This window comes from Nyctereutes procyonoides, unplaced genomic scaffold (genome assembly GCF_905146905.1).
Source record: "Nyctereutes procyonoides isolate TBG_1078 unplaced genomic scaffold, NYPRO_anot_genome, whole genome shotgun sequence".
NCBI lineage: Eukaryota > Metazoa > Chordata > Mammalia > Carnivora > Canidae > Nyctereutes > Nyctereutes procyonoides.
The window spans coordinates 23,445,215-23,469,784 of record NW_026575139.1 but is presented as its reverse complement, the minus strand read 5'-3'; the positions used below and the strand labels follow the sequence as shown (position 1 = coordinate 23,469,784).

General features: G+C 38.3%; 1 protein-coding gene across 3 annotated transcripts in view; it reads left to right on the top strand.

The window, feature by feature from the left end:
• The window catches only part of GPATCH2L (G-patch domain containing 2 like), a 55,543-nt gene that overhangs the window by 23,062 nt on the left and 7,911 nt on the right, over window positions 1–24,570 (top strand). For 2 of the 3 annotated variants that reach the window (XM_055303728.1, XM_055303727.1), the window contains exons 5-9: window positions 883–962; window positions 4,064–4,122; window positions 7,063–7,117; window positions 9,357–9,442; window positions 21,062–21,156. In XM_055303728.1, the coding sequence (XP_055159703.1) occupies window positions 883–962; window positions 4,064–4,122; window positions 7,063–7,117; window positions 9,357–9,442; window positions 21,062–21,156 (375 nt within the window). Of the gene's footprint in view, window positions 1–882; window positions 963–4,063; window positions 4,123–6,966; window positions 7,007–7,062; window positions 7,118–9,356; window positions 9,443–21,061; window positions 21,157–24,570 lie in introns of all 3 variants that reach the window. The other variant, XM_055303729.1, reaches the window with a different exon arrangement.

The following is a 24,570-nucleotide window of genomic DNA, read 5'->3' as shown; positions in this document are numbered from 1 at the left end:
TCAGTTTAAATCATAGCGATTTTGAGCAAACTGTTGCAGAGGTTTCTTTTAGCTCTATAAATTTATGATTCTAGGGTGCCCAGTAATCAGTAATCAATCGGTTAGTCAGTTATCAAGTATTTATTGGGCATCTCTTGGTGATCAGAATTATGCCGAGAGCTGTTAACTCCTGTAGCATTTTGTTACAATGAATTTGGATGATTGAGAATCCTTTTCAAAACAGTTGGCTCTTGGTAAAGATTATTGCCTGTCAGGCACATGTTTGCTACTGTAATAACTTTCATGAAACGTTTCAGTGACCATTTCTGAAAGTTCTTTATGGACCTCTTAAAATGCACACAAGTATATGCCTATAATTCCATACCCAGAGACAGTGTCATTGATAACACTTTGGTGTGGATTCTTCCATTTGTGTTTTTTTAATGTGTAGAACACATAGAGCAACTAGAAAAAATGGGCTTATACTCTACAGGGTATTTTTACTATTATTTTATGACTTACATGTTTTTGAGATAATAACTAGAATTTAATTTGTAATTAGAAATTGTTGATGGTGCCTTATATTTGTGTGGTGTTTTCAGTTTATAGAGTACCTTTCCTGTGCTACCTTTCCTGAGTCTTCAGATCAGCTATGTAAGATAGGACTGAGCAAGTGATTATCCCACCTTTGTAGGTGAGGATGCCTAGGTCAGAGGTAAAGACACACCTATGATCATACTGCAAAGGCATGATAATAATAAATCCTTGGTAAATAGACTAGTGATACTAGCTTAAGGGTCAGTTTAGTAAGATCCTGGGGAGGAAGGCCTTTGGTATACTAGAGGCATATCATCACTAAGGAGTCTTCTGCCTTCTGTTTCTGAGGACTTTCTTTTTTTTTAGGGTACCATGCCCGCTTGAATCGTCTGCCTGGAGCTGCAGCTCGATGCCTCAGAAAGGGCCGAAGAAGGCTTGCTGGGAAGGTAACTGCTCTCACTGTCTACTGGGCTCACTGGGAAGACAGTATTTTCCCTTTGGGATTTGTGTACCTTGATAATCAAAGGTGCTGCAGAACTCCCCTGGAGTAAATGAAGCCAACTGAAATATTTTGCAAGTTCATAAGAATGAACCTTATATAAAATATAAATGGATACACACATAAAAGATGAAGCTTAACTCATACAGAAGTTTTGACAAAGCAAACACTGTTATGACAGTTTGTCTATAAATCTACAGGCCTGATCTTGTCTCTTCTACTCTTTTTTTTTTTAATTTATTTTTTTCTAAGTTTTTTTATTTATTTATGATAGTCACAGAGAGAGAGAGAGGCAGAGACATAGGCAGAGGGAGAAGCAGGCTCCATGCACCGGGAGCCTGACGTGGGATTCGATCCCGGGTCTCCAGGATCACGCCCTGGGCCAAAGGCAGATGCCAAACCACTGCGCCACCCAAGGATCCCTCTTCTACTCTTTTGATTAATCTTATATCATTATTGTAGAAGTTAAAATACTCTTGGCTTCTTTATGACTCCTCCTGAATTCATGAATGCTTCTTCTGTCCTAACTTTGACTCTAGAATTCGTTAAAAAAAAAAAAACAAAAACTGGAAAGAAAACCTCAGATTTCACAGCTTCTCCTTGGCCATGAGGGAGGAATTTCTACCACTTATGCAGTTCTGCCTTTGCCCAAGGGCTCTGCTGGACACCCAGTTCATTTAATCCTTCCAACAACCTTGTAGAACAGTTGATGTTTCCACTTAGCAGATGAGGAAAACTTGGGTTCAAAGAAGCTAGGTAAATGGAAGTAGCAGAAGAGAGAATTAAACTCAGTTGTACTTTTATCTTTTCTAATTTAAATTTTAAAAATTATTTTTAGAAAAAGATTATTATTTGAGAGAGAGTGAGAGAGAGCATGAGTGGGGGGAGGGGTACAAGAAGAGGGATAAGCAGGCTCCCCACTGAGCAGGGAGCCCCACGCAGGGCTCAGTCTTAGTACCCTGGGATCATGACCTGAGCTGAAGGCAGACATTTAACTGACTGACCCACCCAGGTACTCCTAAAAATTATTTTAATTAACTTTTTACTCTAGCTTTGAGATTGAAGGTAAGTTGAGCCTGGGGCTCATACCTAGTTAGAGAAAATGGTGGTGGGCAAAAGGTAAGGGAGTGAGAGGCATCTCAGAACATTAATTCATTCACTGCATAAATATTTAGAATGCCTACCAAGTGTCAGGCTCTGTGCCAGGCTAGGTACAAGTGATCACAGCCACAGCCTGGCTACCCTCAGGGAGCTACTGTTCTGTAGTTGAAATAGAGAATTGTTTATTTCCAGGTGAACGGAGATATTTTTAATCTTTAAATTCAATTTCAAATCTCTTAATTAGAAAAACATTTGATTATTGGAAGAACGATATCATCTTCTTTTGGCTCATTGATTTCTCAGACAAGAAAATGCTCCTTTTGCTATTCTGGGAGCTTATTCTTAGTTAATAGGACAGCTAATAGGGTAGGAGTACATGAGGTGGAGGGAGGCAGGAGGTTGGGAGTAGGAAGCAGAGAGATGGTTTTATTTTTTCTGTGTATTAGTTAGGCTTGAAAGATAATGTTTTACCTACTATCTACCTTACTTTGTTTCAGCTCCTATAAAATAAGAGCCTTCCATTTCCAGAGAAGTAAATCAGTTCATCTTGAAGGCTTCCTTTAGCTTGCCTGAAAGGAAACTCTAGGGCCTATTGGATGTGCCTCTGAGAATTTCAAATGAATAGGATAATATTTACTTGTTTAATTCATCTTCATCACCTTAAAGGGATATTTGTCATTTCTAGCAGAGGTCAATGTTCTGCCCCCCTACTTCCCCCTCCCCTACCTCTCTGCTCTTTTTCTAAATTGTAATCATAAATAATGAGTTTCATTCACAGCTCTCTGCCAGCGAGCTGCTAATTACGCAAAGTACTGCTTGTAATTTACACAGTAATAAACTGTAAATTTAAACATTACGGCACTTTAAGTTAATAATTTTTCTGCAGTAACAAATAGCTCATTTTTCTCCTATCCTTTCCCTTGGCCCCACTACTATGGCTATGTCTGTGACCAGGAGGTATGTGTGTAAGGGATGAAGAATGTGAAGAATACAGTATGTGAAGCCATTTCATTTAGCTCCACTCCCGCCCAGAATCTGACCTCGCATCAATTTTTCTAGAGTCAGTTCTGCTAAAATGTAGTAACCCTAATATTTTAGGCTAATCCGCACACATAAATGAATACCGATCATAATGTTTGCCCAGTAACAAATGTAACAGGCTTGACATTCACGCCCATGACTTACCCTCTCTCATCTTATCACTTAACTCATATGTGTATAACTCTTATTCATGTACTATCAGCACACTTCCCCAGGTACAGTCATAGGCATTCATTGTAAATGCACTCAAGTTAAATGAAGGGTGAGTGCCTTGTGCCAGTTTTTAATTTTTTTGGAGGTGATTAGTTTCTGATTTGCTTGTGGTGTTATGGGTAAGATTTCATATTATAGTCTTAAGAACCCTAAATTTAAGGACCAATTTGTACAAACATCTGTTTTACTCTAAGAGATGATGCTTAACAGACAAGATAGAGTAACAGTTTTTTTTTAAGTTACAAAATTCCTTTAATATGTGTACATTTAGTTAGCAGATTTTAGGTGTTACCAGTGAGGACTGGGTAAATTTCCCATCATGATGGTTTTTGGGGCTGTAATCATATGATCTGAGGGAGTTTGGTGTGCAGCCTGTTAATAATCAGCTGTTGTTGGATTTTTAAAAGTTGTTTTTTCTACTATATACTTTAATAACTCACTGTATTAAAATGCTATATAATATAGTAAACAAGGTTTGTAATGACTTTTTTTGGAACACTGGAGAAAAGTCTAGAATAACCTTTTAAAATAGATTCCCATAAAAAGAAATAAACTTGCTGTTGGGTTTTAAGATTGACATTTGACATGTGCCTTTGAGGTTGCTGGCACAGTTTTGGGAAAGTGTGAACTTGATGACAGATCATACTTTGTTTTCTGTGGTTAGATGACACTCTTGTCTTCTTGCCTTTGCAGGAGACCAGCATAAGTACTGAGAGGATAGGCCACATCATTAGTGACCCTCGGCAGAAGGAGTAAGTGCTTATATATTTATGCATTATCCTAGCCTATTCCTTAGAGTAGGAAGCAGAGGGAAGTTTTATGAAGGAACGTAGAAATCTAACTTTAGAGCTGATTGAGAAAATCTTACAGATTTGTACTTCACAACAGTTAACATGGCTAACACCCTAAACTCATGAGAGAGATTTTTTTTTTCCTTTCTAGACTAGTTTTTATTTCTTTGCTGTTTATATGTACAGGTGATTGCATTTTAAAAGTAGCCTCCAATTAGGATGTTACTACTTATGTATTTATATTGAGGTAAATTTGGCATATAACATTACATAAGTTTCAGGTGTACAACATTGTAATTTTCAGTATTTTTATCTACCTCAAAGTGATCATCACCATATATCTAAGTACCATCCATCAGCTTGAAATGGAGCCCTTTCAACCACCCCTCAACCCCCTTCCACTCTGATAACTACCAATCCATTCCCTATGTGTTTTGTTTTATTCTTTTCATTTGTTTTTAGATCCCACATATAAATGATATCATACAGTATTTGTCTTCTCTCTCTGATTTATTCATTTAACCTAAACCCTCAGGGTTCATCCATGTTGTCACAAATGGCAAGATTTCCTTCTTTTTTTTATGACTGAGTAGTATTCCATTGTGTGTATGTATATTTATGTATACACTACATGTTTTTTATCCACTGGTGGACACTTTGTTGTTTCCATATCTTGGCCATTGTAAATAATGCTTCAGTGAACATAGAGGTGTATATATCTTTTCCAGTTAGTGTCTCCATATTTCTTGGATAAATATTCAGACATGGAATATCTGGATCACATGGTAGATCTATTTTTAATTTTTTGAGGAATCTCCATACTGTTTTCCAGAGTGGCTGCACCAATTTACATTCCCACCAACGATATACAAAGATTCCCTTTTCTTCTCATCCTTACCAACACTTGTTATTGTTTTGTTGGAAATAGCCATTCTAACAAGTGTGAAGTGATATCTCATTGATGTTGAGCATCTTTCAATAGTGCCTATAGTGCCTGTAGGCCTGTATGTCTTTGGGGAGATGTTCTTCACAACCTCTGCCCGCCCATCTTTTAATTTTGGGGGGGGGGTTTGTTGTTGAGTTATATGAATTCTTTATATATTTGGGATGTTAATCCTCTATCTGATATGATATGCAATATCTTCTCCCATTCAGGAGGTTTCCATTTTGTTTTATTGAGGATTTCCTTTGCTCATAGAAGCTTTTTAGTCTGATGTCCCATTTATTTATTTATTTTTGTTTCCCTTGCCTTTGGAGTCAGATAAAAAAAAATCAAAAGAGACCCATGTCAAGGAGCTTACTACCTATGTGTTCTTCTAGGAATGTTATACTTTCAGATTCTATATTGAAGTCCTTAATCATTTATTTTGAATTAATTTTTGTGTGTGGTGAAAGATAGTGATCTAGTTTTCTTTTGTATGTGGCTGTCCAGTTTTCCCAAAATTGTTTACTGAAGAGACTGTCTTTTCCCTGTAGTATATTCTTGCCTCCTGTGTTGTAAATTAATAGACTATATATGCATGGATTTATTTCTAGACTGTTTATTCTGTTCCATTAATCTATGTGTCTGTTTTTATGTCCATACCATAGTATTTTGGTTACTATACCTTTGAAGTATAATTGGAAACCAGGGAGCATGATACCTCAGCTTTGTTCTTCTTTCTTAAGATTGCTGTGGGTATTGGGGTCTTTTGTAGTTCATACAAATTTTTAGAATTATTTGTTCTAGTTCTGTGAGGTATGCTATTGGGATTTGAATCTGTAGGTTGCTTTGGGCAGTTTAACAATGTTAATTCCTGTATGGACAATTTAACAATGTTAGTTCTTCCAGGCTATGAGCATGGAATATCTTTCCATATATCTGTGTCTTCAGTTTCTTTCATCCCTATCTTGTAGTTTTTAGTGTCCAGTTCCTTCACCTCCTCAGTTAAATTTATTCCTGGGTATTTTATTCTTTCTGATGTCATTGTAAATGGGACTGTTTTCTCATTTCTCTGATAGTTAATTATTAGTGTTGAGAAATACAGGTTTCTGTACGTTGATTTTTATCCTGCAGCTTTCCTGATTTCGTTTATCAGTTCTAACACTGTTTTGATGGGAGTCCTTAGGGTTTTCTAGGTATGGTATCATGTCATCTGCAAACTGATAATTTTACATCTTTACAGAATATTCTGTTTTAAGCTCATTTTTCTGTCTCTTAAATTTTTTTTTTTTGTTCAAAACGGGTGATTGCCTCTATATTCTCCTATAGGCTTTTCCCATTTTTAGACCTCTATCTAGAGAAATATCTTTTTGTCTTCACTACTGTGGTACATGCAACTGGAAAACTGTGTGCAGTGATAGGAAAATTATTCTTCACTTTATTGTGACAGCTTTGTCCCCTAACATGATTGGCTGTTGGATGTCTCCTGTATGCTTCATGATCCTATACTCATTAGCCTGGTCAAATTTGTCATTTACAAAATAGGCAAGATGTGAATGCGGTTTGTGTTCTCGCTGAATTTGGGAATCTGTTGTCACCACGCAGCTGAGAGTATGTTGGTATTACACTGTAATCTTGGTCTGTTTTTAGAGTCCAGTGTTTTATATTTCATTACAAAGCTTTTTCCTTTGAAGAATTATTTTTCACACAAAAAAGTTTGTGCGCACTTACCATCCCTCTCCATTTCTCCTCCAGTTCTTCCTTTTCCCCAGTTCTTTCTTGGTCTTCACTTGGTTACCCCAGCATCTTGTTTTCTTCTCCTCCTCTATAATTGCCAACCGCTGCTTTTATTGTTTTCTTTCCTGTTCTCTCCCTGTCTTTAGTTTCTGGTTACCGTCAGCTGGGAAAAGAGAACGAAATCAGGTAAGATCGCTTTTCTTTGTCATCTTTATTTTATCATTTGATTTCCTTTCCTTTAGAAAGAATAAAGCATTGGCTTCTGATTTTCCTCACATTTCTGCTTGTGCACATGAGGTAAGGCTCCTGTTTCTTCTGTTATTCTGATTTTTTTTTTTTTTAGAGGACTGTTGTCTAAGATTATCTGATATTCACTGATAAGAACTGTAGCTAATTCCCCTTTTTAGCTTCCACTGTGTTTTTCAATTTATTACTTGTCATGTATATCTCATAGGGATCTGTTTTTTTATTTTAGTTTTGAACTTTGCAGTAAGAAATCAGAATAAACCTTGTTTGCTTGTGGTTCAGTTCAGCACCAGCATCCTGCGCTGAGAAGTACAGTGGTGAAGCCTGCACCCAGGGAGCAGAAAAAGGGTGGGCTGTTGGGAGTGGATTTATTAGTCTCTTAGTCCCTTCCCTCGGGACTCCCTAGCAGAGGGCCCCTGGCAAATCTGGGCCTTTGTAGGGGTCATAATTTAAAAATTACTGACAGCAGCTATCAATATGTTCCTTTAATGTTTGAAGCTTTTGATTTTTGTGGGAATAGAGGTTACCTTATGTCGATTAGGTATAAAATAAATGAAGACTGATAGGTAAAAATCTCAGGCTTCCTGTTGCTCAGAGTTTTTGTTTGGTGTTTTGACTACTTAGAACTTATTAAATTAATGTACAGTTTAGACTTGGAACTTTCCTCCTGAAGTTACTATTTCAAAATGAATTAGAGCAGTGATACACCTAACTGGTGTGTATTTAAGAGATAATTGTAGATGGTGTTGGACATATGATTATTACATTAAGTTATAATTTGTTTTAAAAAATATAATCATTATATCAATCTTGTTCCATGGAAATACAGTGAGGACAAGGCTGAGTAAAAGTAATTGGTATGAAGAAAAGTAATATGTAAATACAGTGCAGGTGGTGAGCAGATAAAGGAGGAAAAGTCATGAAGGTGGTATGTGAGAGACTGCAGCTTGGGGAACATGAAGCCAGGGTACCAATTGTGTTTGCATCAGAGGATGTAAAGGCAGAAGAAGATCTGTGATGATCACCTAGTCCAGATCTGTTATTTACAAAAAAGATTTAAATGATTTGCCAAAAGTCATACTTCTTTGTAAATTCTTTTGAAATTATCATTCAGAGTTCTTCTGGTCTTAAGATACATTTTGTTCTGATATTTGGGGAGAGGATTATTTATTCTGGGAGAAGTCCAAAGAAAGGTAGAAAACAGAAGGTAAGGTATTTTTATATATTGTATCCAGGTTTGATCCTCACAACCACCTTTTAAGATAAGTCTTACAGAAGAGAAGTTGGAATTATAAACTGAAAACAGTATTTAACTTAGCCCCCACAGTAGTCCTGTAAAATAAGTCAGATAAGCAGTGCTTCCATTATACAGATGAGGATAGTAAAGCTCAAAAAAAATTATGTAGTTTTTAATGTATGGCAACTCAGGGATAGATTGGAATTATATGTTAAGTATTTTATTTTTTAAAGATTTATTTATTTACTCATGAGAGACACAGAGGCAGAGACATAGGCAGAGCGAGAAGGAGGCTTCTCTCAGGGAGTCTGAGGTGGGACTCAATCCTGGGACCCAGAATCATGACCTGAGCTGAAGGCAGACGCTTAACTGCTGAGCCACCCACACATCCTAAATGTTAGGTATTTTAATTCTTAATCTAGTTCTGTGTCTACTAACACTGCTGCTGGCATGTGTTAACCAGTTATTTACTGGAAACATTGATCAGGATAAGGAAATTAAAAGATAATTTCATACTAGTTTTCTTAGGAATAAGGGCTAATAATCAATAGCCTAAGTTCTTGTTATGTCAAATAGAAAGTACTATCATTTTTTTTTTTAAGATTTTATTTATTCATGAGAGACACAGAGAGAGGCAGACATAGGCAGAGGGAGAAGCAGGCTCCATGCAGGGAGCCTGATGTGGGACTCGATCCTGGTATTCCAGGATCATGCCCTGAGCCGAAGGCAGATGCGCCCAACTGCTGAGCCACCCAGGCGTCCCTAAAAAGTACTATCTCCTGCCATTTAAGTAATTGTCATGTACTAAAAGTTTTTGGAAAATTGTTACTTCCCAAGGAATAGCCTTTTTTTTGAGGTGTGTGGGATCAGTATACTATATTCATGGTTGCAACTTTAGTGAATGATGTCTACTGTATGGTAAAAGGGTTGTGAATGGTCAAAGAGGCAAAAAGTAATCAAACAGCAGGTCACTCTTTAGGATCGGGTGTTTTGTGTTTTGGTTTTTTTTTTTTCATATAAGCTTTTCTAAAATAATCTCATTTATTCCTGCAGTTTAATCCTCTGTCTCCCCTTTATTCCTTGGACGTTCTCACTGATGCTTCTCACCGAAGATGTTCACCAGCACACTGCTCTGCCAGGTAATTGTCTTCTAGGGGTGGTTTTCTTTCAGATAATACCATTTCCTTTTTTATAACACTTTTCAAATTATAAAGTGTATTTCTGTATAGTATCCAATTTGATCTTTATAACAACTTTTAGAGGCCAGTAGATGTTTTACAGATACAGAAACTGAGGCAGAATGTTGTAGTAACTTTCCTATGATCACATGGCTAGTATGTGGTTTAAGTCTCAACTGTGACCTAAGTCTTGTATTAGAGCAAAGATTCTTTTTTGTTTTATTTTTTAAGTAGCTCCTTGCTGGGTGTGAAACCCAATGCGGAGCTTGAATTTACAACCCTGAGATTAAGACCTGAGCTGAAATCAAGAGTCAGACACCTAACCACCTGAGCCACCCAAGCACCCCTAAGTCTTCTGACTTATATTTTCTATTCTTCTGCTAAATGGTTCTTGCCATGACCTGCAAAACTCTGTGTAATTTACCTTCTGCCTGCATGTCCAGCCTCCTTTCTTATACTTCTTTCTCCTCACTAGGGGAGAGGTCCAGCTGTGCCAGGGAGCTCAGCTCCATTTTGTTCATCAAAAATAGCAACCCTTTCTTGCCTCTGAATCTTCACACTTATTCCCTTTGTCTGGACTCCTGTATTAAGCCTCTTCTCATGGTTGGCTACATCTCATCTCAACTCAGTGAGGACCTCTCAGACCATCTTATCTAAAGGAGCCACCTCCACTGCTCTCTGCTCATCGATTTCTTTCCACTAAAGCTTTATCACAGTCTACAATGAATTTGCTCATTGGGCATCCCCCTCCAACTTTTTTCTCCTGTCTCTCTCACTAGTATATAAGCTTCGAAGTATAAGACTTTATTTTATCTTGTTTCCTGATAATATCCCTAGCACTTAACACAGTGTCTGGCACTTACTAGACATTCGGTATATATTTGTCAGAATGAATCCTTTGCCAGTGTGGCAGAATGAATCCTGTGTCCTTCAGTATAAATTATCTGGAGTTAGATGACATGGGAAGTAAACGTGGTTTTAATGGTAGCATCTCCTAGCAGGGTTATTGTGCACAAAAGAGGAGCTAATAGGCTGAACCTTAGAACTTTTATTATTTCTAGTAGCACAGAGTATTTTTTTTCCAAGATTCTGATACGGATTTTTCTTTTTTTCTTCTTAATTCATTCTTACATGGATATATGTTCATAGATTGGTGTGCAGGCACAAGAAATTATCTTTTCACAGATCCAATGAGAACTTCCACTATAATAAATTCATACTACTACTACTGCCAACTGCCAGCCCTTCTATGGAAGAAGTAATATATAAAAGAAGAAAGTCTTTTGAAAGAGAGACCCTCACAAATGTTGTTACTAAGAACATGGAAAATTTTGTGAGATGATCGTAAACTACTTCTGTAAGGCCTTGTCGTTAGTAGCATGCTGCTTGTTCATTATTCACTCAGTCCGCACTTATTGACTCCATACCATGTGCCAGGCTGTTTGTTTAGCTACTACCCGTCGGAGTTTCTTTTGAGAAAGTCAGGCATGGAATTCAGCAGTTACAGCGTGGGGTGTGGAGTGACAAGTTTGTAAAAATGTGCACCAGAATGATACAAAGCACAAAAGACAGGCTTCTAAGTCAGAGGCTCAGGGAGGTTTTCTTAGAGGAGGTGATCCTCAACTTGTTTTGAAAGACCTAAGATTTCATTGCATAGAAAAGCAGTCCTCCAGCTTTTTGTCTTAATACCACATGAAATAATGGCTGTGTATACTCTTTGGGAAGATTATATGAATAGCATCATATCCTGTCAGATGCAGAAAGTGGATTCTTTGCCCCCCTCCATTTACCTCTGTTACCTAGAGTTGTGCCATGCTGTGCCGAGATCAGTATCCACACTTTTTACCAGGTTTCCTTTTGCTTTTAAAGCCTCATCCTGGCTGGAGTGGGTGTCAGCTTTTTGTTTCTTTATGTATCTTATTATCCACATCATTGTCTTCGTTCTCCTGCTGACAGTGCTGTGGCCAGACTTGGAAATATAAGGAAGTCTAGGCTCTGTTTCTGGTACAGTCAGCTCTAGGGAAATATTGTTTATTGCTTTAGACCATTGCTGCAAACAAGATGAGGGAATGTAGACAATTCTAGCTCATCCTTGTTCTTCTAGATGTCATTCCCAGGGCAATGGATACACAGAGGGTTGCATTCTTTGGGGTAGGGGAAGACATTTTTTAAACTTACATATATTATCTGATCCTTAAAAAATGTGGTTTCTTGTTTTGTTTTAAATTGTACATAGAGAAATCCAGTAGCATATATATATATATTAATGTTTATTACATACATAAAGGGTTTTTGTGGAAATGTTTTACTCATGAGGGAGCACAGTCAATAGTTTGGCAGCTATGGCTCTGTGGGAAATGGTCAGCAGAAGTGACTGCTAAGCAATTTTTAGAAACCCTGGGTGATGAGACCCTGAGCCCCCAGGGTATCCTCTGACTCCTTTGAAGGGGCAGGGGGTTGGGCAGGCCCTGCCCAGCAAGACGTCAGTTGAGAAGGAGCCATCTAGTTCTGGTGTGGCTGAAGGATTAGATGGACTTCAGAGCTGGATGGTTGGCTTTGCACAGAGTGGACACCATTTAACAAAGCCTGGCATCTAGCAAGGAATGTTAAAGAGCTGTGGTGGCAGGGAAGAGGCAGGTGAATGACTGTATTTAAAACTGTTTCGAATGGAAATTTTGTCTTTTTCTTGTTCCATTTTATTTGTAGTAGGAAAAGATTTCTTTCAAAGCGTCTGGGCAGCCTTGGGAATTTCACACCTATCATTAGAACGATGTGTGTGTGTATGTGTGTGTGTGTGGTGACTATGTTATCATTAGTGGTATAATTTTATTTTGCGAAGAGAGAAGTGTTTCCTGTTTTATCACAGCTTTCCCCGAGGAGGGCTGGTGTATTAATTTGCTGTATTGCCTCCTGGCTGTTCCCAGGCTGTTTTTCCTCTTCATCATGGAATTTTTAATGGCCCTGGTGCCTCTTGGGAAGCATGTGAGGAAGAGTTCCTCAGGGAGTGCTTCCCTTTTTTCACATGCCTATAATTACTCTCCTTTAAGAGCACAAAGAGTTTGATAATCATGCCTGAACTGTGAAGGTTTCCTCTTGTCGGGTTACTGAGCTGAGGCTGCTTCTTGCCTGGACATTGCCTGTTCCCCTCACCCAAACACTCAACTGCAAGAGGCTGAGGACCCCTCAACCACCCTCTCACTACTGGAGCCATTCAGCTCTGGTTCTCAGGGTGAGGCCTGGGGGCCACTGGGAGGCCATGGGTAACCTCAGGTACTCTTTTGATTAGTATTTCATTGCTAAAAACAAGGAAATGATGGGACTGTGATTTTAAGAGAACACTGTATTGATGTATTATTTTAATACAGCCCAGATGGCAGGTGCAATGGATCAGTAAGGGAGTCTTTGTGGTCTTTGTATCACCTGATAGATTTATGGGCTACGAGGTTTTCAGAAATACCACTCTAGAAATACTTAAATTTGGTGTTTTTCAACTCTCACTGCACTTTTGAATCCACTAAAAAGCTTTAAAAAATATAGCCATACTGAACCCCACTCCAGAGATTCTGATTTAACTGATTTGGGATGAGGCCTGAGCATTGGCATTATTTTAAAGTTGCCAGGTTACTCTAATACACAGCTGGGGTTATGAACTGTTGCCTTAAATGCATAGGATTTTATGACTGTGCTTTGTAATTTTCTTAATAGGAAATCTCATTTCATATTCAGCGTGAGCTCTTTGATTTGTTATTGCGTGGTGATTCCTTATGGAAGGTGGAATGCTGGACTAATCTTCACTTTGGAAGACTTCTGAGGTGAAGAAGAGAATGTCAGGATCTAGCACAGTGCCCAGCACATAGTGATTCACTTGCTGGGTAGGTGTTTGGGTAGTTGGCAGGGTACATGGATGAACTTCATAAACCAGCTGTTTTGGTTTGGTTGTTTTGGTTGCTGGTATTGGGATGTTGTATTAAAGTAGTGATACTTGTTATCCGTGTTAGGAATTGCTGCTGCTCAAACAGCAGATGGTGTGATTGGTGTTCTGGTAGAGGCAGTGGTATTGCTGTCAAGGACACAGTTCTAGAATGGTAATAAGGAGCTAGTGCTGGAGGCAGCTTTTCCTAAAATGAGAGATTTATTGATTGTGAAGGATAGCTTTTCTTACCATGATTGCTGTAGAAAACCATAACTAGAACTTATCAAATGTTACATCTCTGTATGATGCACAAGTCACCAGTTGTGGTTTTTGAGTGTCTTGTGGCAATTTTGAGTTTTCTCCAACTTTCCTGACCTTTCCTCTATCATGGGTGGTGATTTGGTAATGTATCACCACTTCCATTTATCCCTTCTTTAAGTTTTTAATTTCATGTTAGTGGGTATTAGTGTGAGGCAGTCCTGGATAAGAATCTTGTTTTTATCTGGGCAAATGACTTAACCTCCTGTACCTCAATTTTCTTATCTCGAAAATGGAAATATTCATTTTTATTGGGCTAGTGGGGATCAAAACAAAATATTTTACCATTTAGCATACTGGTAGTTAATATGATCATTTTTGTTACATTGCCACTACTCCTACCATGTCCTTAGGATAATTACAGCTTTATAAACTTCAGGTTGACTTCCAGAGTCATTTGCTAATGAGATGTCGTACAGATTCTTGAGGTGCATAAATAGCCTCAGATGGACTATAAGAGGAGGCATTTGGACAGTGTTTGAGTAAAAAAGAGAAACCTTCCTCCCATTAGAGAGTTGAAATGTGATAGCCTGTGCTCATTGTAATTCATTTTATCTGTTCACAAACGTTATGATCTGCATATCAGAGTTGTGTGCCCAGCTGGCTGTGCCACTTGACAAGGAGTTTCAAAGAGCAAGAAGAAGACTCAATTCACGCTATTAATTTTGACCTTTGGTGCCATAGTAAACAGCCTCAGGTTTTACCTCAGGGCTAAGGGGAAAGAACCTTTTATTAGTCCCATATCTGCTGGGGATGCTGTGATGCACAGCAGCCCTTGCCCACCTCTTCAGTGCCTTAGCCTTGGCCATGTGTGAGGAAATGTTTCTGCTGTGATATTGTCCACAAGGCTGCCCTGTCCTACTGGAACTTCCTGTCATAGAGTGTACAGCTCTTGAATCTTTTGTCCTTCACCGGATGGTCTTGTTGACAGCAGCTCTCAGCTGGCTGGCATCGTACTGCCTGAGCGGGGCGATGAAAGCATTTTCCCTCTCCGGCCACTGTAATGGACCCAACTTTCCGATCGGTGCAGAACTTTTCTGCTCCTGTGGGGTGGCATGTGACCACTCTGAGATATATGCCAACCTTGGCCCAGCCAAGGGAAGGAGCATGCAGAGACTTTTCAGGTGCTAGTGAGCTGTTTGGCCCTGACTGCTGCAGGTTAGGTTTGTGGATTAGGTTTGAGTGAAAACACTATTAGAATTGCTGGAATCTCTTCCTGTTAGATAAGCCTCCTCTGTGTCCTCTAATTGTGGTTTTCTGTCACTAGCTGCTGCTAATGTCAGGCCCAGACCCTATACTGTGTGCAAATCTCAGAAAATAGTTCCCTTACTGAGTGTTTCATAAATGTCAGTTAACCCCAAAGATAAAATCACATGTGAGGAAGGGGCCTCTCTACTTCCCTAAATTTAATCCTCCTTTCCTTCATTTTACCTTAGCATTTTGTTCTTTGATTACAGCTCAATGTCTTGTATCTGTTCTTTACACATCGACCTTCCTCACTGTGTCGCTCTGGGGGGATGGGCCCTCTGCTCGGTCATCTTGTGTATACCCTCTCCACATCCAGCAGAGTGCTTTACATAGGGTAGGCCTCCATAAATTTGTGTTAACAATAATTGAGGGGAGTAGATTAGTAATTAAGGAGAATAATTGGAATATATGATATATATGACCTTTGGTCCTTAGAAATATCAATAATTTTTTCTCCCGATATTACTTGTTTGTATGTGCCTAAGAAAAAAATACAGCAAATAAATACCTTTTCATAATAAATTTTATTTTTATTTTCCATGTTAAATAAGTAAACTTTTCAATGGATTTTAAAATTGAGTGAATTTTTGAAGGTGAACTATTCCTTAAATTGGCTTGCCATTGACAGATAAAGACTGTTTTCGCTCCTTAGGAGCGACTCTAAACATCTTTGTTCTGAATCTAAAGCAGCCACTTCAGTTATTTTTTGCCAACATTGGTTCTATTAAACATGCATGTATTTCTCAAAGTAATTTTTTTCCCCCTAAAAGTACATTCCTGCCCCAGGGACATAGTGATCTGCCCAGTTTCCTAAGTAACACTGCAGTTTTAACAACTCACCTGATCTTTCAGTTACCTGCACTGAAAAGTGAAATAGAAATGTTGTGTTTATGTGTGGATACACAGAATACTCTTTCAATTAATTGCTAATCTTCAGCATTCACCTTCACATTTATGAAATGAATTTAGTTACTTTTCCTGAAGTCAGATTTTTTTTTTTGAAGTCAGATTTTTAAAGACTGTATCTGTTGCTTTTAATGCTCATTCCCGACCCCTCACCCCCACCCCTCATTAGTCCTTTTTGGCCAGTGCTGCTGGATGTGGTATTTTTAGGGGAAATACTTATGCCTGTGAAAGGAGGAGTGCCCCCAAGAACTCCCGAGGCCCAGATTAGATGAAACAGAACCAGGGTAGCCTGTCTTTTCTCTAGGGTAATTGCTTGTATACTAGGGAACAGCATTTTTACTTAAATTAATTTTCATTTAATCATTCTGTTATTCTTTAGGTTAAATTTTTAGATCTTTTATTAACTCATTGGCTTTGGGAATTTGGCTTTTTTTTTTTTTTTTAAACTCAGTAATTTACACAGCAGGTAGAAGCTTACTGGTTCTTCTGTCACCCCAGTTTGGTGGACATGCATATTTTGTAAAAATCTCCTTACGTGATTCTGATAACCATTGCTACCTCTGTTGAGAAGGAAGTTTTCACCTGGTAGAAATTTCAGCCGAACTGATACTTAGCCTTTTGGCCCCCTGAATAATTGAAAGATTCCCCTTCCTCTACATACAGTACATGATTTGCAACACAGGAATGACTGTATACTGCTCTTGACAAAGAGTTTTTAAAAATCTTGTTAAATCTTCTACCTGTTATACCTCCAAGGGAGGGGGACTGTGTGTATTGGTGAGAAGGGAAAGCTCTGACTTTCCCTGTCCTTTGTGAGAGCTGCTTGCGTGTTGACCCTTTTCAATTTCTATCTTGTGAAAGTAGACAGATACCATCGAAGCAAACGAACACAAATTAAAGACACAACACACTGGGAAGAAAGGGAGCCAAATGAAGAGTAGGGGAAGGTCATATTTTTTCCCCTTTCCTTAATTTCTTATGTCTGTAGTTATTGATATGGAATTATTTGGGGACAAATGGAAATTGGAACTGCCTCTTGAATAGGGAGCTGGGGCTGCAGCAGGTGCATACTCCCATGCTCAGGCTCCCAAAAATAACACAAGGGGCCATTCCAATACCACACGGATTATTCTCCACTCCTGAACAGGGTGTCCTAATGTTCGGAATGTGCTATACAGCATGGCAGGTTCCATGTCCTGTCTCCTTTTTAAGTCCTCTTGCTCTAAGCATTAAGCTGGGTCTCCAGGCTTCTGGGTCTCTTTCCCTCTTTGTCCTGCAAGGTCCCTTCCAGGCAGACAGAGCCCTCAAAGGGAAAAATAGATTTTTCCCAAGCTGTGAACTCTACTAATTAGTAGTGTTCACTTAAAACCAAAAAGAAGGAAAATGTCTTATTGTCCTTTGTAATAATTTGACTGTTTCTCTTTTTCCTTTCCTACATCTTTACTAGTAAGGGGTGTAGTGAGAGACAAATATCCCTTCTGTACTCAGACCTAAGGTGTGCGATGTTATTTAACTTCTTAGGAAATAGCTCTCCAACCTGGAAATGGTCTTAAGAGAAATGTGTTAAGAGGGAAGGAGCATTAAACTGAGTCTTAGGAATGAACATGGCTTCTCTTTATCCCTGCCTCATTTTCTCTGTTATCCAGATTCTGTAACTAGAAAAGCTATGTGGCTGGAAGTAAAACTAGGCTACTAGGTCCTATAGGGATGAGACTGTCTCTCTTGTTCACCACCTCAGTAAAAGCAGTGAACAATGAACGAAGCAAAAAGAACCTCCTGAGCAGAAAGGAAAAATACATACTTTTACAACAAAATAAGGTGGTTGACTTCATAAGGTTTATTACCTGGGTTCCTTACAAAACCTTCAGTTCTTTCCTAAGTTATCACCAGAGAATTTTCAAAGTTAGAAGGATTTAGAATGTTCAGGCCAACCATGAAGAATGAGAATGGGGTGACAGAAGTAGATATTTACCCCAGAAACAAGTAACAGGTTGGAGGCTTAGCAGTCAGAGGTCATTTAATGTAGGAACAAGTAACCCTGAAGGCCCTCCGTTACCATCACTGAGTAGGGCAGAGTGGGAATCCAAGAACCAAGGCCTGAAGGGGCAGAGTATGGTAAGGACCACCTGAGTCTTTGCATCTGCAGCAGCCCCCTAAGATGTAGTACAGTGTAATGATCTATATGTGTAGTGGTAGGTAAGTAATACTTATTTTCATTTTACTAAAATAAGCATTTTTTAAAAACACCATATTGCTATCTAAAATGATTAAAAGTTTAAATATCTTTGTACATAAATGATTTCATCTTTTTATTCCCAAATGTGTCATTTCTTGAAAATATGAGATAAATGTTACTGTCTAGGTCAGTAAAGGAGGGATAATAGGGGCCCTTAACTGTCTTACTGAAATATATCAAACATATGAAGCTGAAAATGATGGATGGTGTGGAAATAAAAGGCAGTATTTATTTTGTTCAGCCCAAGCGGATACTCCAAGAATTAATATCTTAAGCTGTCTTGAGTACTTTTCTTACACTTTTCATTTTGCATCTCATAAAATTAAACATTTTGCATCGATCTTGAAGAAGCAATGTTTTTGTTTTTCGTTTTGCAATTTTTAAAATTAGACTTTTTAATGAAGGTTAATGAAATCACATTCAAGTAACCTGCATCCAGATCCAGAAACAGAGCATTATCAGAAAGAACCCCAAAAGCTCCTGGTGCTTTGTCTAGTCACTATCCCTCCTCCCCTCTGCCCCACAGCTCAAGGGTAACCACTGTCCTGACATCTAATAACATAGTTTAGATTGAAAGGATATTAACGTTTAATCTAAAAAGTTTTGGAGAGTCCTTTAATGAGCTTAAGGTAAAGAAGCATGAATATATCCTACTACACTTTATTTGACTTGTTTTTCTTTCTGAAGTACTTGAGGAGAAGGATGATTGGATTAGAGCAAAGTGGGGCAGCCTGGGTGGCTCAGAGGTTTAGCTCCGCCTTCAGCCCAGGGCAAGTTCCTGAAGTCTCAGGATCAAGTCCCGCATTGGGCTCCCTGCATGGGGCTGGCTTATCCCTCTGCCTATGTCACTGCCTCTCTCTCTCTGTGTCTCTCAGGATAAATAAATAAAATCTTTAAAAAAACCAAAAAGGATTAGAGCAAAGTGGTCATTTTGAGGTCGGATCTGTATGTACTCCAGTACCGTGTTTATGAAAAAGATGGGAGTCTATTCTGTACATTTCTCTGTTTTAAGAAAAACCAAAATTTGGTTTTGAGAATCACTCTCTTCTCTGTCTGTGTCTTTGGCTTCAGAGGGAATTACCTCCTCTCCCTTTAGATTGAAGGCCTATCTATGATATTCCATCATCTGTGTTTCTTGTTATTAAATCAACATGCTGATTTATTCTCAGGTTTGATAAGGTATAAAAAATGAATTGTTTTCCCCTACTTTACACATTAATATTTACATTTCACTTCGGGCATTCGGAATTAACTATTTATGGCTTGGGATACTTAAAAGTTAACTCTTTTCCCACATAGAAGAGAGGGCTATCAGTACAAGGTGACTTGGATGGAATTTCCCCAAACATGGGCTTTATACTGTAAATCTCTGCCTATTGTAGTGTTGTTTGCATTCCGAAAATCTTATGATTTCAGTTAAATTCTTTTCTCGCTTAAAAATGAATTGATTCTTAAGATTTTGCATATAGAGAAAAGAATATATATTTACATGCATGCTTTTATTTATTTATTTTTTTAAAGATTTTATTTATTTATTCTTGAGAGACAGAGAGAGAGAGAGAGAGGCAGAGACACAGGCAGAGGGAGAAGCAGGCTCCATGCAGGGAGCCCAGTGTGAGACTTGATCCCAGGTCTCCAGGATCACGCCCTGGGCTGAAGGCAGTGCTAAATCGCTGAGCCACCTGGGCTGCCCCCATGCATGCTTTTAAACTGTGGAGCTTGCCAAATTGGGAACCCTCTGAATAGGAAAATTTGTCCAGACAGTTATCTTGGTGCTTTGTTAACTAGGTGGTCTTAGTTTTGACTGAAGTTCTAGTATTAAGATCATTAAGCCATGAGACTGAATCCCCAGCTGGGATTACCAAATAGGAGTTCAGTCTGGTATAATTTTACTAGATTCCTTTTTATATGTTACATACTCTATTTTTTAAAAATTGTGGTAAAATATATATGACATAGAATTTGCCATTTTAGCCACTTTTAACTGTACAGTTGACTATTTGGTTTTTAGAACTTTTATTCATTCATATCAGTTCTTATCAACAGATATTTAATAGCCGTCAGCTAAGTGCCTTGTGCTGAGGTTAGTAGATCATTGGAAAATTATGAAAGAAATATAAATATGGTCCCTGTTCTCTAGGAGATTAAGCCTCATTAGGGAAACAAGATATATGTATACCAGTTAAATAATGATTCATGGTGAGTAAGGCCTTGAATGTTCAAGGAAAGGTGAGAATCAACTAGGTCCTTAATCAGGGGTAGGATCTGTCTAGTTTGAAGAAGGAGGAAGTTTGAGGCAACTAAAATAGCATACCAGCTGTTTAGTGTTAAGTCCATTGTCTTTCAGACAGTCTTTTGCTTTTTTGCAAGCTTTGAAATACCCACTGTTTTGTTACTAGAGTATGCTGAATATTCAGATGAGGGATTATATTATTAGCAAGTAATTAATATTTTTAAAAATCACAGAAATCAAACTTATTTAACTTGTGATACACTTCATAGTGTCTATAAATCCAGATTTATAGTGATAGAAGGGTTAAAATTGCTATTAAAATTCTATGCAAATATCTGTGTTCATGCAGCATTAAACTTTTCAATATATTACCACTTGGGAGTAGGTATTTCATTAGTGAGTTTAGAACAATTGCAGTTATAGTTTTTATGAAAAATAATTGTACAAAAATCAGCATGTAATGAAACACATTTATTGAAATTAATCTTGAGTGTCTGCTATTCTGAAATTAGGTAAGAAGTTTAGAATGGGTGTATATTGTGCATAAAGAATGAAATTATGATTAATCCTGAATAATCTTGTACGTGACACTTGATGACAAAGAATGGTGCCTGTCTTGTTAGTGTATGTCTGTATTGGGTCAGGGATTTTATCTGGGCTGAACATAATGTCTTACAATAAGAATTACAGAGTGAAAACAATGTTTTTTCTTTCTCATATCTGCAGACAGGCAAACATACACTTGGGACCCCCATGTTCACGTGACATCAAGAGGAAGCGGAAACCTGTGGCCACGGCATCCCTCTCTACCCCAAATGCAGGTAACTGTATGTAGTTATCATTTATTGAGCACCTACTGTGTGTCAGGCACTAAGTTATGTTTTATATACCTTTTCATCTAACTTTTATGATAAGCTAGATCATTTTATTCCCATTTTACATGGGGGAAATGAGAATGTGAGAGGAATTTGCCCAAGGTCACACTCATATTAAGAATTCACGCCTAGGGCAGCCCGGGTGGCTCAGCGGTTTAGTGCCATCTTTGGCCCAGGGTGTGATCCTAGAGACCTGGGATCAAGTCCCACGTCAGGCTCCCTACATGGAGCCTGCTTCTCCCTCTGCCTGTGTCTCTGCCTCTCTCTCTCTCTCTCTCTCTCTCTGTCTCTCTCTCTCCTCTCTGTGTATTCTCATGAATAAATAAATAAAATCTTAAAAAAAAACAAAAAAAGAATTCAAGCCTAGTTCTCTCTAACCCTGAAATCTGTGCTTTTACACTGTGTCATGTGGCTTGTTTGAATCCCGGTATTCTACAATCAGCAATCTTCAGTCATCTGTGCTTTTGTCCTAGCACAGATAGGAAATTAGGTCTGTGTTAATGAAAATCCAGTTAGGGTGGTGGTTTATTCAGTAGCCAAGGAGTCACATGGATTTATTTACTCTTTTACTTGGTACATAATATAATAACTTCTCACTGTTTTTATGTGTAGTAGAGTGCTAATATTTTTAATAGTCATGAAATTTCTAATTAAAAACTATTTTTCAAGTTAAAACCTTTTAGCTTTCTGGGCAAAACCTGTTGGTTGGAAACCAAAATACTGATTATCTTTGGTGAAGGGGTAGTGACCAAGAGAGGACATAATCAGAAGTCTGAGAAATGCTCTATGTCATCAACTGGGTAGGAATATATTTTTACATATATATGTATATTTTTACATATATATATGAGTTGTATGTTTATGATTTATACACTTTACATGTATGTTATCCTTAAAAAATTGGGGGGTAGTTGCTATTTATATCAGAAAGAATACTGAATGTAGGTATTTTTCTTTGAAGTTAAGAAAAGGTAGTTAAACATAATTGGTAATCAGGAAATTTTGTGTTATTTCAATACAGTTGAGGATGAATTGCTCTGGATAAAAAGATCATGTCTGTTTGTATGACCTATCAGAAATACCTATAGTTACTTTATTGATGATGGTGAATTCACTCTGAGGAAACTGAGTATATCATAGATTATTTTCTTCAGAAAATACTATGTATTATATAGATCAGATCAGTTGATTGATGATGAGTGAAGAGTAGAGTTCAGAAATAGGAAACTCTGTCCCCCTCCCTTAATTTAGAAAGTTTCAACATACTTTGAAATTGACCTCTTTGAGCTTCTGTTTGGGGCAGCTGCTTGATAATGGTTCTTACTGGACAATCTTAATCACATGTCTGATAATTATAATAAATTTTTTCTAGGGATTTCTACATGGCCATGCTCTGAGCTGATTACTTTGCATGGATTATTTCACTTAATCTTTGCAACAACTTAAAAGGGAGATGCTGTTTTTATTCCCAATTTACACCTGAGAAAATTGAGGCTTATAGAGAGAGGTTTAATCACTTGTCCAAAGTCACATGGATGATAAATTGTGGGGCCAAGGTCAAATTGATTTCCCTATGACGCTAGTGAGCCTGCCCTCTTACATACTTCAGGTATTTTGTGTTATGTAAGATAGCATTGGTTCCAAATTAAGACTGTATCAAAATCCAGTCTGTGGTATTGGAAGTATTAAAACACAGTCTCCCCTCTTTTATCTTTTGTTCTTTCTTCCCCTCAATATCCAGCTTCTATTTTTAGCTTTTAATGTTCAGAAGACAACTGTTGAGAAGAGTTTAAAAACCTGTTCCATACTCAAATCAGGAAATGTTACTGGGGGTACTAAACAAGACTTCGGCATTAAGCATTTCTCCTACTGAGCCCGACTCCTCCTCTCACTTGTTGACTAAGGTCTGCTTCACTGAACATTTTCTTTTTTTTCTATCCACAACCTGAGTGCCCCATGGAGGTGAAGGACACAGCCCGAGCCCGCGCCATCAGTCAGTAGAACAAATGGGCTTGCTCTGCCTAACATCGGGCCATCTCGGATTCCACCTCTTTTATAGAAATGAGTGATGAAGAGAGGTGCGTTCCGCTTTGCCGCTGTATTAATACACATCAGGGGCCAGCTCCTGGCACTAAATCACGCTACTGCATACATCTGTTATCGGACTCTTCACCAGTGTGATGAACACGACTGCAGATAGAGGCTTCCTTGTGTCATTCTTTATAGGATTTTCCTAAAAGAATAAATAGCTCAGATCTCTGCCAACACTCTCCCCTGTCACTGTGATGAATTCAGCTTCTTTCTTAAACATGCAGCCACAAATCTTTTCCCTTTTCCCCACCCCCAATGGTGGAAAGTTTTGAGTTGAGATTGACTGAATTTAAAGGTATTAATAAGGCTAGAGAGGTGAAGAGCAGAAAAGAGTAACTTGTCTTCCTTGTCTTTTTATATTAATACTCAGGAAAGACCAGGGAAAAAGACCTTTTCATTAGGGTCATTAAGTAGATTCTTCTTGAAAGAGTAGCACCTTTATTTTCTTCTTTTTATCTCCACTCCCCTTCCCTTTATGGCTTTATAACCTGCACAGAACCACCCTTGGATTTTAGCAAGTAACTGTGTAAACCTGCTTCTGTTTCCATAATAGCAGAACAGGGAATGCCCAGAACAGAAGAGGGAATGCCCAGAACAGGGGAAGTCTTTACCTCATGCTGAAGTGAATTGGCTCTGTATGCTCTTAAAGAATGTAATTGGAAAAGAAAAGATGGGTTATTTTCCTCTAAGATTTGAGATTAGCTATAAGAAAGAAACATAAGCAACTCAAAAACCAGATTTCTTTTTTTTTTTAAGATTTCATTTATTTATTCATGAGAGAGACACACACACACACAGAGAGGCAGAGACACAGGCAGAGGGAGAAGCAGGCTCCATGCAGGGAGCCCGATGTGGGACTCGATCCCAGGACTCTAGGATCACATCCTGGGCCGAAGGCAGGCGCTAAACCACTGAGCCACCCAGGGATCCTGAAAACCAGATTTCATTTCTGAGATGATTTTTCTTCATCAGAATGACAAGAATGGAACCTTTGGTGTATGAATCCCATTCCTTCGAAAATTAAACACATGGCTCTGGGTAAAGGAGAATTAAGCGAATGATAAAGACATTGTTTTCAGAGCCCTATTTTGGCCATTCCCAAAGCCTCTTCTGACCTTCCTGTCCCTGGTGTAGGATATGTGCCCGTAGAGCAGCAGTTGGAAGGGTACCCAGCAGTTAATCTGTTAACTAGTTAGATCAGATTCCAAATACCAGGCCAGTGCTAGTAGAGATACATTTGGAAGAGCAGGAATTTTATCTGTTTTGCTC